Source organism: Coturnix japonica, chromosome 1 (genome assembly GCF_054131305.1).
Source record: "Coturnix japonica strain WE chromosome 1, WE-NBRP24, whole genome shotgun sequence".
Taxonomy (NCBI): Eukaryota; Metazoa; Chordata; class Aves; order Galliformes; family Phasianidae; genus Coturnix; species Coturnix japonica.
Genome location: NC_140663.1, coordinates 164,007,776 through 164,026,397, shown reverse-complemented (window position 1 = coordinate 164,026,397; position 18,622 = coordinate 164,007,776). Strand labels below are relative to the sequence as shown.

The 18,622-nt window shown below is 41.2% G+C and overlaps 1 protein-coding gene across 4 annotated transcripts; it reads right to left on the bottom strand.

Annotated features, from left to right (window-relative positions):
- Positions 1–584: 584 nt before the first annotated feature.
- Positions 585–18,604, bottom strand: NPAT (nuclear protein, coactivator of histone transcription). Of its 4 annotated transcripts, none has more exons than XM_085536427.1 (18): positions 18,460–18,604; positions 15,573–15,691; positions 14,007–14,067; positions 12,756–12,828; positions 12,249–12,289; positions 10,927–11,157; positions 10,364–10,448; positions 9,962–10,094; positions 9,602–9,693; positions 9,431–9,518; positions 8,763–8,859; positions 8,167–8,298; positions 5,737–7,428; positions 4,217–4,332; positions 4,001–4,109; positions 3,746–3,803; positions 2,168–3,323; positions 585–1,844 (listed from the first exon to the last, which is right to left on the bottom strand). In XM_085536427.1, the coding sequence occupies exons 1-18, from the start codon at positions 18,494–18,496 to the stop codon at positions 1,767–1,769; spliced, it is 4,398 nt and encodes a 1,465-aa protein (XP_085392553.1). In that variant the 5' UTR covers positions 18,497–18,604; the 3' UTR covers positions 585–1,766. The 4 variants fall into 4 exon arrangements, with proteins under 4 accessions (XP_085392553.1, XP_085392555.1, XP_085392554.1 ...); XM_085536429.1 differs by having other exon boundaries at positions 8,173–8,298; XM_085536428.1 differs by having other exon boundaries at positions 10,364–10,445.
- Positions 18,605–18,622: the final 18 nt, after the last annotated feature.

The window sequence follows — 18,622 nt, the reverse complement described above, 5'->3', positions numbered from 1 at the left end:
CTGTACTCAAAAGCTCGCAGTTATGTCTTCAGGGAAACTAAGTTAAGCATTTATTTTGCAAGTATGGGGAAATAGGAAAATACCTTCCTGCAGAGTGAATCCTGTTCAAGGCTTCTGTGAGATGCAGTTTCTTCGACACTTTATGCCAGAGGCCAAAAATGGGCTATTGCACCCATCTGTTCTACTCACTGGCTGCAGAAGAAAAACACTCCCCCATTTCTTAGTGTGATAGAGAACAGCTGCTTTCTTACCTCACCGTATGTTTCCCAGATGACTGCCTTTAACCTTACTTCCACTAAGGAAGGGGTACAAATACTGTGCCCCCATCCCTGGAGGCATTCAGGGCCAGGCTGGATGTGACTTTGGGCAGCCTGGTCTGATGGCTGGCGATCCTGCATGTAGCAGGGGGTTGAAACCATTGTGCTCCTTTTCAACCCAGGCCGTTCTATGATTCCATTCTACGAATTAATGCAAATACTCATTTCTGACTTCAAAAGTGACAGATCTACACCACCATAACGTATCTATACGATGTCCACCAAACTCCTCGGCTGACAAATAAAACATTAAACAGGACACATTCGTTATTAAAACAAAAATATTTATTCAAGCTGTAAATGCTATGCAGTATTTAGTTATTGGATGGGTTTAATATAAACATCTACTGCATAATATTGGTTCCTTAGGAATCCTTGTATACTATCTGAAACATTGCCCTGTTGCTGTACAGCTCTCTTAAAGAAAACTCGCATTGTTCAAGACCTCAACAACTTGAGAACAAAGGAGGACACCAGAAGAGAGCGTTCTATGGTATTAGAGCAAAGATTAGGGTGCTCATTTTGTCCCATGCTAATATCAGTACATCAATTGCAGGTTGAGCTGCTCTTCTCCTGAAGAGTTTGTGTAACTACAGCAAGTTCTATGTTAAACACAAAGATCGGTGCAAATCTTACTACGTCTGGTCAGGATAAGTAATACTAACAGATGCTTTCTCAACAAATGATGGATGAAAGAATTTACTCCTGCTGTAGAGCACTTGAAATCCTTGTCCAGCTGTGGCTACAGTGTAAGTATTCGTACTGGAAGTAATTTTGCATTCAGAAGACACCCTGTGTAAGAAATGCTGTAAACACATGAGGCCTACACAGATTGAAGTCCCTCTGTCTCAGGGCCTGGTTGGTAAAACCTTCAAAAGATCAGAAATGCTTTGGGGTGGGTTTCTTTTTTTCCTTCTGTTTAGTTACCAGGTATTTCTGTTCGCTCCCTCCAAGCCTTACAACACAGGTCTGACGGTTCCAGGAGAACAGGCTTGGAGTCCAAACCAGACAGAGCCAAAGGTGAAACTCCTGTGGGACTCAGCAAGGCAGGTTAACAACCCGAGGCTCAGAACAGGGAACTACAAACGTCGCCTTCCAATGCACAATGTCTGTACGAAGGGACAAAGCAGTTCTGACGGGTAACAGAGAATGCAGCAGAGCACAGACAACGTGGTGTAACGGGAAACGTACAACTCCTTAACATTACATTTGTACAAATTTACAACTTTGCAAAGTAAATGGCTCTATAATTACGCAAGTGCTTTCTCAAAAATAAACATATACCAACTCAATATTTACACTTAGCAACCTGCTTCAGAAACAGCATGATTTTGCTATAAAGTGAAACTTCAGTGCACTGAAAGTGCAACTCACCCTTCAGAACTAATTTCTCATGCAAAACCTCAGCATAACGATAGCTAGCTCTATACTGTCACAGTTCACCGTATTTCATTCATCATAATGCAGAGATAACAAGAACTTGTCCACATCCATTCCCGCTGGAAAAGAATTTGGGAGCTTCTTTTTCTGTAGGAGAAGAAAAGAACACGTGTGAGATACTGAGAAAGCGGAGGTACCAAAGCATTCTGGAAGCATTCCCCAGGGAGGTGGTTGAATTGCCATCCCTGGATGTGTTTAAGAGCCGTTTGGATGTGGTGCTCAGGGATATGATTTTGCAGAGGGTTTTTAGAGTTAGGGTACCGGTTAGGCTGCGTTGGACTTAATGATCTTCAAGGTCTTTTCCAACCTGGGTAATTCTATTATTCTATGATTTGGACTAATGCCTCTGAACCTTTACAAACATTATACATGTCAAATACATTCACAGTTTTAATAGTGCCTGTACTTACCTTTATTTTCTTCTTTTTTGACGGCGTTGGAGAGCTTTGGAGCTCTTTTCTATTTGTGGAACGAGAATTTCTCTCGCCCTCATTCAAGTCCTCCAGTTTCCTTTTCTTTACTGTGCTCCTTAAAGACCTGAACTGCTGGGTGTTGTCCTTCAGAGGAGTTGCAGTGCTAGTCCTCGCAATAGCAGCCCGCGATAGGATCATCAGCGTGTGGGCAGCCATACTGACGCTGTTCTCACTCCCAGTTTCGCTGGCAGGGCTGCAGGCGGGCAGGTCTGGTGTGGCAGGAGGGACCATGATTCTCGGGGTTGCACTGTCCTCGTTGAAGCGCCGGCAGGTTGGGGTCCGTACACTGTCTGCGGTATCATCTGTATGCCTGTCTCCAACTCCGGACGGGGTACGGGGTACTGGCAATTCGCCATTTTCTACTGTTTTACTACTAGGGCTGTGCCACTGAATGTCCTGCAACATTTCCACACACTGCTTGGTGAATGGACTCGACAGGCAAAGGCCTTGGTTGGAAACTTTAGCTGCTTCTCGCTTTGGCTCTTTTGAAGACAGAGAAACAGGCGGTGAAGATTTGCTGTTTGCATTTGACAGCGAGCCTTGCTTCTTGTTCAGTTCTTGCACCGAAGCAACTGTCTTCTCATTCCATAAGCTGACGCTCTGCTGGCCATTGGACAGTTTGGCAGTGTCCTGGTTCTTCTGTTTTTCATCACTATCTCTTCGCAATTCGTTTTCTTTATTTGCTGTAGCCTTGTGGAAGGGATCTGAGGGAAGCCCTGCTGTTACCACCTTCCGCTCAGGCTGAGGCTCCTTCACAGCTGTGCTTCTGTTGCTGGCAATTTCTGGCTTGCAGAGAATTCTAGGCAATGTTTTATCTTTGTCTCGCTTTGCAGCCTGTCCTTTGGCGGAGGATGGTGCTGAATCAACAGCAAACGAAGAGTTCTCATTTCTTTCTTTTTGGGGCAAACTCTTAGCAGTCTGTGCTTGTGTGTTTCCACCTGCAGCGGGTAGGATATTATCAAAGCAAAGCACTCTCCTGTGACTTTCACCTTGTCTCGCATTTGAGCTTGTGTTCTCTGTTGGTGCAGCAGGCAAGTTCTCCTCCGCTTTCCTTCCTAGCTCTGCAGTGATAAGCTTGTCTGAATTTCCACTCCTGAAAAAGAGGTGAAAATACTTCAGCAACATACTTGTTGTTACTGCACCAGTTCACCTCAGCTGTCTGGAGATAAAATTAACAGAAAAGTCAATTATCAAAATGATATCATCTCATTTTGGCCTCCTCAACTTGTTAAAGCTCTCTTCAATCTGTAAATAAATGTAAGCAACACAAAAAATACTGAGAAAAGGGAATAATGACTGCGGGAAGTTAAGAGGCAAGAAGGGACGACATAAAGGTAAGAAATGAAGCCTGTACAAAGAGCTATTAGGGAGACTGCCATTCTTCAACCTGGGAAAAGAGATGGGGGATCCTACTTATGCCATTGTTCAAAAAGCTGCCTTCCTCCTGGGCAATGCTACACCAAGAAATTCATAGCAGGAGAAGGCAAGCAGCTTCAGATGCCTGGTGCTTCTTACCTTTGTGTTCGAGCATTTACTTGGTTTGAAGTTTCAGATACGCTCAGTACCGGTTTTCCTAGAACAAGAGATAAAGCATTGCTGGGCTACCACTACTATTTGGAGTACGTTATCTCACAATTAGCAATTATATATATGTATATATACACACACGAATAATTACAATCCTATTTATAAACATGTATTACTCTGAACTGATATGTCTTCAGAACCTTCACTTATATTCTGCCCTCCTCCAGAATGCTAAGTGAATACCTGTATTGGTCTTGTTTCTTGCTCCAGGAATCTTCTGTGATTTGGGTGGGATGGGAAGTTTTGGGACATTTCTGTTGCACACTGGATTAGTCACAGGCATATGCAAAACCTTGTAAGAATCAAAATATTCAGTTACAGTTTAGAAGTCTAGCAAAAGAAATCTTATCACTTGAGCTTCAGCTTTGAAAAGAGACAGACTGATTTGTGACGGGCTACCTGGCGGGCGGGCGCTGAGAAGGAATTCCCATTTTGTCCTACTACTGAGAGAGGAATCATTCCCACCATTCCTTGCAAAACAGGCTGCACTGGAGATGTGATTATAATGGCAGAACCTAAAAACAGACCACAGTGTTACGACTGTATAGAAATAAAAATAAAAGGGTCGCTCCATAAGTAATGCCTCCTATTTTATGATGTCAGAGGCAGATGTTAGCGGGACTGTAGTAGAGACTGATCCTTCCCACCAATATTCCATCTCATTTTGTTGCTGTGTGACAGATGGCAGAGAAGGCCACTTTGACACAATGGCATCTGACATGGGAGTGCATATGGATCAAAGGTGTGCCACTGAACTGCTTCATGTGGAAAATATGTCACCAATGGAAATCCATCAACACCTGCTGTGGCTGTGAGCAAAGTGAAAAGCTGACCGTGTGGGCAGCAATGTTTTCCTAGCACCAATATGGCCCATAGTCATAGCAGCAGTGAAACAGTTGGCCACATCTGCTGGAGCAGACTGTTTCAAGTGCAGCATGCAGGCTCTTATTCATTGCTGGCAAAAGCACAGAGCTAATGGCAGTGATTACACTGAAATGGCAGTGATTACACTGAAAATAGTGCTTTGTAGCTGAAAATTTGCTCTACCAAGTGTAGAATCCGTTGTAGTTTCCACGGAAATAAATAGAGGCATTACTTTCAGAGCGACCTACGTACATGTGAAAGCGAAAACAAAAGCTTCAAGACAGAATTTCTTAGAATTGTGTATGGTCAAACCTCAGGCAAGAAAATCTCTGTGTTTTTGAAAATCTTCATGTTCCTTATCATACATTTCAACTAGAAAGCAAGTGTTACGACTATTTTTGATAGGCTTCTGTAATTAAACACTTCTCCTTTTTTGAGAAATGGTTCAAAATTAAATGAAGAGCCTAATGTAGCTATCCTAAGTCTTGAACTTTGAATTAAAGGACCTTATCAAAGGCAGAAATATGAACATAAAATAGTTCTTTTTGATGCTTAGAGTAAATACGTTTTGCTTATGCTCAATCACATGGAACTTTGCATAGCAGTCAAGAACTCTCCATGGTTTCTATTTAATTTTCATAGAATCATAGAATAACCAGGGTTGGAAAAGACCTGAAAGATCATCCAGTCCAACCACTCACCTATTACCAATAGCTCCCACTAAACCATGTCCCTCAACACAACATCCAGTCTTTCCTTGAACACCCCCAGGGTCGGTGACTCCACCACCTCCCTGTGCAGCCCATTCCAGTGCCTGACCACCCTTTCTGAGAAGTAATACTTCCTAATGTCCAGCTTGAATCTCCCCTGCCATAGTTTGAAACCATTCCCTCTGGTCCTATACTTTTTATTACTATTTATGCTATTACTTTTAGCAGTAATTAACGCACTCCCAAGATTCGAGTTTCAAGGGGCAGGAAGAGCAATGTTTAAAGACTCAGTTTACTTTTACGAAAGAATGAAGCACAACATCATTTTTGAAACAGTGAAATTACCTTGTGGGAAGCTTGGGGAGACAGCCTGGTTTCCTGCAAACGTACTGCTGGTTCTAGGAGGAGTTCGTAGTTGCTGGACTGCTGGTGCTTGGGCCGCAAGAGGCATAGAGCTGCCAGGCAATACAACCAAGTTGGATGGAGTTACAGTCGTGCCCAAGGCAGCTGGATCAGTCACACAGGTAGCTATATACAGGTTGTTTGTATTGCCAAAAGCTGTGCTTGTTGCCGGCATCAACTGAATAAATCCTCCTTCCTTGGAAAGATTATTTGTACTTGCAACTGAAAAAACAGTGCAGTCCTCATTTTGAGTGTTAACTGCTGTGACAACAGGATCCTTAGGTCTGAGCACAAGGAGATTCTGCTCTGCCAAAGCTGTCTCCATGCTTTTCTCTGTGTCTTCTGAAGTCAGACATTTGGACAGGCCTGCAGTTTTGCTTGGGGATTTAGCTGGAGAAGACAATATTATTGTTGGCAAATTTTCTCCTGTGATGCTGGAAACAGCATTGTTTAACTCCGTGTCTGATGAAATGAACGGATCATCGCTGATGATGATCTTGAGGGACATGATGTTAGAAGGATCAGCATCCATTGGTTGACTGCTAGATGATACGCCGCCTGTGCTTTTGGCTTCGGTACTCAATTCATCTGTTGAGGAAGCTGTTTCTGGGAGAGGAGAGTGGCACATTTCAGATGTAGTAAGGTTATTTTCAGTGGATACTACAGAAATTCCTGTACACGCATCATCACCAGAGGAGAAATATATCTTATCACGATCTGCTTTTGCAGAAGATGAAGTTTCTTGCATTTCCACTTGCGCTCCCTCTGAGTTCGACAGCCCCGAAGGGAGGTTAAAATCTTTCTTAGGGTTATCGAGCATGTGCTGTTCATCTGACTGTGTTTTTTTACAAGTACCAGCGGCTTCAAGCTGTAACTCTGTTTTGTCAATATCCAACATATTCACTGTGGATTTTGCAGCACAGTCTGACTGCACACTCTGTTCTTGTTGGTTAGTACAGTGGCTCAAATTCTCCTGTGAAATATTAAGTAACGGAGCTGTCTCATTTGTTACAGCCTGTTCTTTTCCTGAATCCGCTGATGGGCTAGAAATTGATGAATTATTTTTCCTCAGCACCACGCTGTGAGTAGGACTTCCATCAGAAGGGTTTTTAGTGAGTGCTTTTTCAGGTATCGATGTGTGTGGTGAAAAGTGACATTTACCTGCAGGCCGGGTTCTGCTCTCACTAGCTCTACAACCCTCTTCCAATGAAACCAAAGGAATCTGTGGACTACCAGAATGAACATATTCCAAATTAGGACTATTATGAGCACTATGACTTGGTGTATTTTTTTCAATTTCCATGCATTTTTCACTTCCAGGTACCAGCGTGGACGAGTCTTTTTTACCATAAGAATCTTGACAGTGCTCATGACGTTCGCTATCAGAAATCTGCCTCTTGTTAGGTTCAGTCAGAACAGGCACAGAGTCAAAAGCAATTTCCAGCTCGCCGATATGTTCATGGGTAATGGTTTTAAGTACGTCAGCCTCCTTCCTTAGCCTACAATTTCCATGCAATTGTTCATCGGTTGCATTTTTCTTTGCCATATCACCATCAATAATGGGGTTCTTCAAGGCGCATGATGTTTCTTCCAACTGAAAACCTTTACAGGACAGCACTTCTCTAGAATTATCACCTGTAAAACAGAGAGTAAATTGGCTCCACAATTATTACGAAGGATGATAATTTTACAGGGCTTTAGAATTAACTAATTACTTCAATGGAAAGCTGATCCACATAAAACGAAGCAGGAATGACACTAGTTGTGTGGAGAGTATGTGAAACATACAGTTAGATTACACAGACTGGAAAGCCTGGTAATTCAGTCTCAGCATAAGTAATAATTATTCACATAAGAAGTCAGTGGCTCATAGAACATTTCAGGATAAAGACTGCTCGGCTTTTTTTCAATACCTGCTACTGAGTGACAGTTGTTATAAATGGGGCAGACAAACCTTTTGTCCAGACTGAGGATATCTGGGGGACCAATTAACTGACACATTACAGAATAGACAGAAAAGAGTAGGAAGGTTAGATATTAGCTTTATGTACTCTACTGTGAAAACCGCATAGAATCTCTGTTCTGAATGAGAAAAGTCTTGCAGATATTCCGCTTTCTTGCAGGAGCTTAACAAGCATAACTTGCAAAAACTGAACAGCCGGAAACTTTCTTCCACACTAAGTGCATGCATATGATAATACAACGTAAGCATCAGATGGTGTATTAACACCAAAAAGTTTAAGGTTCTGAGATGTACAATTTAACTGTCTGGAAATACTTTCATCATGAAAAATGAATAGATTAGGAGGAATTGTAGAGGGAAAAAAACCCCATAACAAATAACAACAGACAATAAAAAACAACCAAACCTACACGTACTGGTTTCTTCTGTTCCCAAAGAACTTTCAAGTGTTTCCAGGTTATCTGCATCCACCAGGATTGTGTTTTCTACCCCACTCTGACCAGAAATACCAGCAGGCAAATTCTTGTTTACCTTGTTCTTCCCTGTTTTCAAAATGAGAGTATGATGAATGACTAAATATATTATTTTAAATACAAATGTGGTTAATGCATTTTAAATGAAGCATGTAAGTTTCAAATTCAAGAAATGCTAACTTAAACACATCAAAAACTCTGTACTCATTATAAATCCAGCAGTAGTAAAGAAAAGTATTTTACACACGGATATTGCTGATCAAACAGAAAAATAACACAAAAGAGCTGAAAAACAGACATGAACTATCATCCCTTATACCAGAAGAGTCTGAAGTTTCAGCCAAATGAAACCTCTGTATTTTACAGTCATGTCTGCCAGAATCTAATTTCCAAGTTACAGGACACAGATGCCATACAGTCAATAGTCTCATGCAAAAGAGTTCTGCTGAACTTTCTTTGCTTCCTCAGGGGACATCTGAAAAAAATTAATGATGCTTTGTAACAACGGTACAATTCAAAATAATATACCCTACCATAATCAAACAAGTCAAAGAGCGCCTGAAAAGCTGGATCTGATTCTGTCTGTTCCAGAATGTCCTGTATGGCCTCTTCCGACATATGAATTTCACCCTAAGAAAAGACATGCAGAACTGTTAGACAACCGCCTTCGAGGCTCAGTGAAAAATGATAAGAATTGTTTCCATCTTGTTTTCAGTTCCATTACTTCTGTTCAGCACATAAACATGAAGACAAATGTAGACCTCCAAGAGATCTTCTAAGTCCTCTATAACTCTCTGATATGCCAGAAGCAGTCCCACTTCCCTGCCTTGCAGTCCTGCTGAGTGCTTCCACTGCCCTACGCAGGCACTAGGAATGAATTCAGTGTTAAACTGGCTAAAATTTAACTCCAGCAAAAGATCAGTAGCCTATTGGTTCAGACCTTGAACCAGCTCACCACCATACAACTAGGTAAGAGATGATGATTATAAAGGGAAGTTGTGGGACTGTTCCTTGGGCAGAAGTTATCCATCAGATGTGCTTAGTTGTCTTTCACATAGAGGAGAAAGGAGAAAGGGAAGAAGAAAGAGGTGAGGAGGACAATGCCAGATTAAAGGTAGGCACAGGTTCAGCACAGTCTCCATTACCAATCATTCTGATATAGTTGGTCTTCACAAATGTAAGAAGGGCAATCCAGACCCACCTGAAGTCCAAGGATTTCATCAATTGAAGTCTCTTGTTCTGTTGGACCACTTTCTGTCTGTTTAGGTGCCTGAGTGACGCTGCCATCACTGGAACAGAACAGTTATTTGTTCAGAACTCAAAAATAAATCAAATAAGCATGCAGATGAGATGTAGAGGTTCCTTCTATTACCTGCCCAGGATTTTGTTAATGTTCTCAGCTAGCTTTTCCTGAAGAGATTTGTTGCTCAGGATCTTTTCTCTGGCATTTTCAATAATCAATTGCTAGAAAGTAGAGTTTTAAAGCAGTCAGCTTTTTATTTTTTATTATTGCCAATAAAGTCAATAGATCAAGAGAAAAACAAACAATAACAACAAAAAAAATGCCTGAATACTCCCAAGCTCAACACATAGAGCAAGTTCAAATATAAAACAATACATTTAACTTCCAAAGTTAATTTATGTAATTCCTACAACAAGCAACACAAAAATGTAGTTCTCCAGTCTGAATTTGGTTCTTAAATGTAAATACCTTCCATAATTATATACTCACTGGGAAGTTACCATCAATAAACTCTTCAAGTGGCTCGCTTTCTTTTTCTACTATTACTTCATCAGGATCTTGAGTACTTCTACTTGCTGCAGGAGGTCCAGATGTTGCCACACTTTTCCTCTTCTGAGATTCACTGAAACATTACGGACAATTTGTCATGTTTACTAAATCAAATCTTTTCTTTCCTTCTTCACAAATGAAAGATTTTAGTCAACATAAAATCAACCACACATTGGAAATGCAACAAATTCCTTACAGTTGCTTCATTATCTCGTACATATACATCATGTCTGACTTCATACAAGATAGAAATATACACAAACTGTGAATAAACAGCAAACCACATTTCATTTACACTAAGGATTACAGCATTACAAAATCTTTACGAGAAGAGGTGGTCACCTTTTTCTCCTTCCTGGAGAAAGTAAGTTTGAGTGAAGCTTTCGTTCTTGTGATGCTGGAACTTGAATGTGTATGAAATCTCCTGCTTTATAAAGTCAGAAAGAGACAGTAATGTAAATGTTTTGTCCGGTGACATTCTTAAGACAGTATAAAAATCTTCACATTGTTTATTACGTTCCAATCAACTCAATGGGATTCATCAAAAACAGTTTGGTATTACCATGGCAATGAGAAGCACTCCTTTTAAATACACTCTGATAAAAATTGTATCTTCTCTGCTTCAACAAGTGTCTTGGGAGTGTGATTACTGATAATTAAATAACAAATTGATGCACTTCTAATCTCTGAACCCATGTTATCAAGCAGTGATGCAAGAGCCATTTCTCTTCCGGGCACTCCGGAAAGGAAAGGAAAAATCACCTAAATTGTTATGGAGAGCTTGGAATGCTCTAAAACTTTTTCAGTGGCAGACAATCTGCCCCAATTCTAGAAAAATATTCACCTATATCCAGACTTTTCACAGAAATAAATGTGTTAAAGAAAAAAATACAAGTGTCACTTACTGCTGATCTTGTTTTCTTGGGCTTGTGGCTGGTGAACAAACAACGTATTAAGTCTTGCCTGTGATATACTCTGGTTTATTGCTGGCTTGTGGATAACTTGAGGAGATACAGTAGAAGAGGGATACTGTGGTCCTGGCTGAGGGGCTACAGATAACAGTCCTGAATTTGGAGGAGCTGATTGCTGAAGCATTCTCTGTCGTTTCATTTCTACAATTCCACTTCTTGTACGTGCTAGAGATAACAAAGACAAGATGAAAATATGTGATAAATGGTCTTAAAAAAGAGGTTGACTTTCAAGAAGCAGTCTTTGAATATAGTAATTTTAATCCTAATTACAGATGCTTCACTGGAACTTTTCTGTGCTTCAACAACTAGTTTAAGAAACTCAACAAGTACACATCACTCATCTTTTGCCTTCTGCATTACAGGCTTGAACCAAAAGAATTCAAATACAGACAACTTACATTGACACTGTAACCATTTTCATACCACTGCTTAAACAATTTCAGGAACAAATCATACCAAAAGGACATTTCACTACATAAAATGTAACTCATAGCTGATCGTAGCTGGAATAGCTAAGACAAGGCTGTTTGTTGTGTTTCTTTATCAGACCAAACCTGGCAAATTCAAACAACAGGATACCATCCAACCAAGTGAATCTCAGATCCAAAAATAATTCTTATTTCTATTTCACGTTCTTTTCTCATACAGGTTACTCAATAGTGCTACAAAGTAAAAAATGCATTCTCAGAGTTAAATAACTTTGCCCTTAAAAGCTCTCTCAGCAGTTTTTTGCAATGAAAGAAACAATTCTTGACAGAATGAGTCTTTTTTTTTTTTTGTTATCAAGGGCAATATATTTATATTTTGCTTCAATATACGTTCATATGAAAATAATTTTTACAATTAGCATCCATTGGAAACACACCATAATAAAACCGGTTACATTTTCAGTTCCTCTGAGAACCACAAATTAAATCAATAGCTTCAGGATTCAAACAGCAATTTTCAGACTTTTGAGTGGCATAAAAGTGAAAAAAATAAAAAAAATTCAGCAGATAAGAAAATGTTATGTTGATGCTTTTAGCCACTTGCAAAAAGCTCAGCCCTTCTTTTTGGCCTCCTGACCACCACAGTAATCCACAGGCTGTACTGAAGACAGCAGTCATGCACTAAAAACTACTGCAGTAGAGAGATGGCAATATTTTAAGAGTAAGGCTGAGTTACTGCTTGCTGCAGCATTCCTTTGTTTTGCACCAAAACAGATCATTAGAACATAAATGTTTGACTGACCCCACACAAACAGTTCAGATACTTACTCCTCTGATTAGCAGAAAAACCCGTGGAGCCCTGCATGCTCCTAGAAAATAAAGCAGGTGACATAAATGAATGGAGCACACTGGAAACACTCAACTATGCATCGTGATGGCATCGTACAGTTAATATCAGTCTGCTCACAGTCAAGCGCTTCTTCAGAAAGCTTCTATGTATTGATTTTTGTTTTTACGCTTTTAAACAATGGCCACGGATTCTTCAGATGAAGAACACATTAGGTTTTTGATCGAGTAACCACAATGGTTTCAGATTCTATACGACTCATAATATGTTGCCTTATGACTGGAAGGCCACATATAAAACCATAACAGCAGACAAGGAGGGCATTATATTGAAATTTCTGCGTAACTATCAGCTCTCCCATACCTCCCTCTTTCACCATCTTTCAGAGCCAATAGACAGCAAAACCATTCTCATAAAATAAAGAGACCCAATGTAGGGTCTCAATCTTACGGCACAGTTTACTTTTTTTGATTGCAAAACTGCATTACCTTATCTGAGAAAGCGTATAGTCTAATTTTTTCCACAGAGATGACATCATTGCTGGAACTTCGTTTGTTGTTTCTAAAGCAAACCATAACAAAATAAGAAATGCATTTTAAGTGCCGACAACAGGTAACACATAGAGAAGAAGTAAAATCACAGTCAAACTAGTTATTATGGGATGATTCAAGCATCGCTTAACTGTAGGTATCTAGTTGTCTTCTCAGTATTCTGCTAATTAGAGTCCCAATTCCTAATTTAAAGAACTTCATTTGATATGAATACACACTCATCATGGAAGCACTTCTTAGTTTTGTAAGCCAAAGTGAAACTGAGGGAAACACATTCAAGATGATATTTCTCAATGGAACCTGCATATGGTTTGGCAAACACAACCTAATCTAAACTAACTTCTTCGGTTCTGAAAGTGGGACTTATGCTCCCAAACCACTTGGATCATTTTGAAGATAGGTGAAGATTTGTGACATGGCATATGGCCCTCTGTAAGTCAGGCTTTGTTTTGTTGCACAAACAAGTAAAAACATTTGCTACTTGAAGTCCAGAACATTCAAGTATAAATGAAAGGAAGCAAGCAGAATCATTCATACTGTTTTTAAGGTACCAAGGTCAAACTGCAATGAAGGCAGAATGTTTCTGCCTAAGCTACCATTCCCATTAAACAGCATGAAAAGACCAATATTTTTAAAAGTAATCCAAGTGTGACATTTCTTAAACTACAAGTCTTGGATCTAAATACTACTATAATCTGATTGTGAACATACATAAAAAATGTTAAGACTAGCCAACATGCAGAAGCTCAGTAACTGCTTTTAAATTATGAACAAAGAAAGTTCTAGCTCTCTTTTTCCTATTCATATAAAATATTAACTTATTCAGACTTCATTTTAATCAGTTCTAAAAGCCAGACAAGAAACATTTCATACCAAAGGATTCTTCTTGGTTCTTTACCTCACAGGAAATAGGACAACTTAACAAACACAACCCTACACGTTCTGCACAGTTTATTTTGTGCTTCACTCAAACATGAAGTCAGAACACCTGGATTGGAAACTCCAAAGACAATTTGCTCACAAAACAATGTTCCAATTCACAGCTGTCTGCATAATGGGGAAATCTGCCAGCACAGACGGAAAGTTGCTCTAAATCCAAGTGCAGGTGGAGAAATTTCCTCTCCCTCAAGGAAATTCACCACAGAGAAATAAGAAAGATTTTAGAAGAGTTTTGCTCTGAAGCTTTACCTTTTGTTTTCATGGCTACGTATTCGTTAAGAATAGTTGTCAAGTTTTTTCCACACAGGGACTGGAAAAAAAAAAGAAAAATACACTGATTTTAGAACCTTCTCTAATAACTTACTCTTCACGTGCTGTATCACATCACATTTAAGCAGCTCCTCAGAAGATTTGCTGACTCTCAGCTGTTGGTGCTGAGCTGTCTCAAACCATGTAGAGAGCAACTGATGTAACAAAATGCCACAACAAGCACAAAATGTGAAGTGAATGATCTGCAGTCAGACCTGCACATCCTCAACTTCCATTTGGTGCTATGGAATCAAGACACAAGAAAAAGACGATGAACAGTTCTAAGAGATTAACGAGTTACCATATAGGATCACAACATGCATTGAGATGCCACCGTGAAACGAACTTCTGCCTCAAGTACAATTAATAATACCCACATGCAATTCACCTCCATACCATATTTACTTATTCTGTTACTTCCTGTGAAACAAAGAGAATTCAGATTTTCAAGTTATCACCATCATTTGCTGCATCTTCTTGTCTGCTAGCAAGAACTCTACAGCGCATGAAAAATACAGCCTTTTATTCCAAGCATTCTGACAACGAGTGAAACTTTCTCCTTAGGTGCCATATCAACACTTTCCAATAAAAAAATATAAAATTAAATTAAAAAAAGAAGTAAGAATCTGAATAATCTCTACTTTCCTTTTTTCCCTACATCTTGCTGGCCAGAGCTTTGTTCTCAGTTCCCCCCATCACAGCAGAGGTGACAAAGCATTTGTAAATGAAATAGGATCATCAGTCCTTTTCAATAGGTTCATCAAGACCTTGGGTCCCAGAAAAAGAAAAATCTACACATTTGAATATTGGGGATAAGATCCCAGACCACGTAAAAACTGATATACTAAGAAAAGGAAACAGAAAACTGGACAAAGATGCACACATAACCATTATAAGGTTAAAAGAAAGTAACACCTAAATTGCATACTGTATTAAAAGTCTCATCTTGAACATGTTAAAAACACCAAGTATCTGGTTATGCTTTAGCTGCACATACAGATCCACACCCGGAGCTACATGCTCTACTTGCATCCCCTGCAAAGGGCCACATTTCACCTGGGACAAAGCAGGTGATACTGTGCAAAGAGGAGGCTGAATGAAAACACAGCGCTGGTCAGCAAATGGTGCTGCCAGACAAAGCAGAGGCTCCTTAGTTACATCAGTGTTTACATGAAATGGCACATTACTGGAAGCTATGTCTGGAATAAGCAAGCCATCTTCAACAAACAAGAGCAGCCCTGAGATCAATGAGACCCTTACAGCACCATTCCATAAATCAATCCAATCCTCAGAGCTGGAAGGCTGGCTGAATTCAGTTTGCTGAACATGATTAAAAATTACAAACCAAATCACTGCTAAACCCGCTGGATACAGAAAATAAAGCAAATGATCAAACTCGTCATCTTAAACATAATTTCAGAAGCAATTGTTACACTGGAAAACCTAAATACTCTCTTCCATTGGCAGAACACAATTCACCTTACCGTTCAGCACACACAAACTCACCAGCAAGCAGGCTGGAATGAACCCATCCTCCGTACAGTGCTCTGCGTATTCCTTCAAGTCGGAGCTTTCTAAAATAAATTCACGGCAGGTAGCCAGAAGCTTTTCTTGTTGTAAATAGCCTGCAACAAATCAGATAAAACCATTATATTTCACACATTTCTTCTCCTTAATAGATATCAAAGCATTTACACAAACAGCTGTGTACCATGGTGAGCCACTTGCTAAGGATTTCTATGTTGGATGAGGATGCAGAGTTAGTTTAAAAGAACACACATCTTGCAAAATACTCCTTTAAAACCAGAAACAACACCAAACATGACTGATACTCCACTGTGGTAACAAACAACTCAAGGCTTTCATTTGGAACAGATGCACGAGGTACCATTTGCACACTGCATACACCCCAGGACTCATAAGTTACCAGAACAGGACACCAAAAAAATCTACTTTTCCAAAACTACAATCCTCAGTCTGCTTTCATCTCAAGTCCTGCTTTGATTGTCAACTGCTCTAACACTAAGAGATAAAAAGAGCTCAATATGAATGAAGGAGCTGAGAGCAAAGAGCCACAAAGGAAAATGCCTTTCCTTTCTTGTCTGGAACAGAACTGAACATGAAATATTTTCAAGAAGCATTAAAATACAAACCTAATTATACAATGCAGGATATATATCCATTAGCATACAGATTTACATAGAACCCGCAAATGGATTGCCTCGGGTCAATGATGCCTACAGAAAAATGCTGACTTGAAGTCTGCATGTAGACAAACAACTTCTAGCAGATCCAAACACATCCAGAAAGGATTCCACATTCCAGACACAGAAAGCTCACTCTGGTTTCCAAACAATGAGCACGTTTTGAAGTCTGGGAAGTTTTGAAGGGAACCTACACCCAGGAGGGGAGTAAACTCTTCAAAAGGGCTGATAATAGCAGGACTAGGGGAAATGGATCCAAGTTGAAGGAGGGAAGATTTAGGTTGGATGTTAGGGGGAAGTTCTTCACTAGGAGAGTGGTTAGGCCCTGGAACAGGCTGCCCAGGGAGGATGTGGATGCCCCGTCCTTGGAGGTGTTCAAGACCAGGTTGGACGGGGCCCTGGGCAACATGATCTAGTAAAGGTGTATGTTTGGTGGCCCTGCCAGGCAGGGGGGTTGGAACTACATGATCCTTGAGGTCCCTTCCAACCCGGGTCATTCTGTGATTCTGTGATCTGTGTGATAACCACCGTGGGTGCAATCATAATGCAGGAGCTGGCTTACCTGACAAACAGTGGTGGTGTTACTGTGGAAATGAAAGGGCCACCCAAGTTCATTCATTGCCCACATTTTGCTAGAAAACACTCAAACCATTAACTTGCTAAAAGCTAAAAGTGTGTTTTGGGAAAATATAATTATATGTCAGTATTATTCCCATCCACAGTCGGCCAGGATTGAGGGCAAGGCATTGCCAGATGGGGCTTTGATCTGTTGGCTGTTCTCCCCATCCAAATCATGTAGACACATGAAAAGTTATGATGCTTCCTGAATCTACTGCTACATCACCACAAGGGATGACTGAACACTTGCGAACCTCCAGGTACATCAATTTCCTGCAAAGTAAGGCCTCCCAATCTTCAGAAATGGCTGAATCAATGTTCTTTGGGTAATGGAACTTACCTGCTCGTGCATGCACTTAATAATTATGTAATGTTACGCAATCTTTAACACTGCCAAAATTAAATTAAAGCTCAAAATGCAGAGTTCCTTGTGAACTAGGAATGATTCTTTGTTTTGCTCTACTTAAGAAGTGTAAACACGTAACTCACAGCATCCATTGATTCTCACATTCTTTAGAAAAAGATATATTTTGTTACACGTTTTCCTCTGGGTGAGCTCATCTTATGTTAGCTTTGATTATCAACTCCAACCTCATTAACCTTCACAACAGAAAGCCAGAGAAAACAAATCATCAGCTGGAAGCACCGCGCTGTCAGCCTGTTTACCAGCTCACAGCTCAGCGATGCCTCATGGAGGAGGAATCCCTAACAGGGAGCAGAGCTCACTGCAGGGAACACCCGCTCCACACCTTGAGCTGCTCAGCTCAGTGCACACATGATGCACGTGTTGTGCCACAGCCAACCCGAGCTGGGATGGACCATCCCTCATACATGAGATATAGACAAGATTTTCTACTGTGAGAGCATCTGTAAGCCTGACAGATGCTGTCTGCCCAGGAATGTGTAACTCAACCAACTTGTTATGGCAAAGCTCAGGGAGGAATCTTCATCTTTCCTGGGTTGTTTCAGATCTCCTTTCAAAATGCATGGAGTTTCTTGAAACCTTCCGTTGCTTTGCCAGAATAGAAAGAAGCAACGCATCCTTACTGGCCTCAGTTCTCAAGGCAGCAGCAATACACATTTCAGGTGGAATTTAAACTAAATGGCTGCCCAGGGCCCCATCCAAACTGACCCTGAGCACCTCAGGGATGGGACAACCACATCCATCTGGGCAGCTGTGCTGGTGCCCCACTGCCCTCAAATAAAACGTGGCTCTCACCTTGTTTGCTCTCATCTTTGGCATCAACCAAACAACACGGTCGTTTAAACAGCTCTGCCGCCTCAGTGCTGAAAACACCCTTTATACGAAAGCTGAGCTCTCAGACCGGCCTCGCACACACGGGGAGGGAAGAGGAGCAGCAAACCTTCACCCACCATCATCTGGTATTTCGGGCCGGCTCTGTCGCCTCACCGCACTGTGTGTTACCCGCCCGCCTGCCCGAGGCCGCCCCGAGCTCGGGGGCAGCGCAGTGACAGCCCCAGCTCAGGCCGGGAGCGGCCGAGGACTCGGGGTACGGCCAAGGGCTCCGCACCCGAGCTGCCCCTCCCGCTCCCCTCCCTCCCTCACTCACCCAGCACCAGCCGGGCCACGTCGGACGGCAGCAGCATAGCGGCGAGGCGGGCAGGCAGCGGGCAGGCAGACAGCGGGGCACGGCGACCACCCCGACACCGATGGAAGGCGCGGAAACTCCGCCGAGCAGCTCCTCGCCCGGCCCCTTCCGCCGGAACCCGACC

Bases quoted from the DNA above. Each gene is read 5' to 3' on its own strand.
- NPAT (XM_085536427.1), bottom strand. From the start codon at position 18,496: ATGCTGCTGCCGTCCGACGTGGCCCGGCTGGTGCTGG. The intron at 15,692-18,459 runs GTGAGTGAGGGA...GATTTGTTGCAG, and splicing joins CGTGGCCCGGCTGGTGCTGG to GCTATTTACAACAAGAAAAG. The intron at 12,829-14,006 runs GTAAAGCTTCAG...GGTTTGCTTTAG, and splicing joins CGTAGCCATGAAAACAAAAG to AAACAACAAACGAAGTTCCA.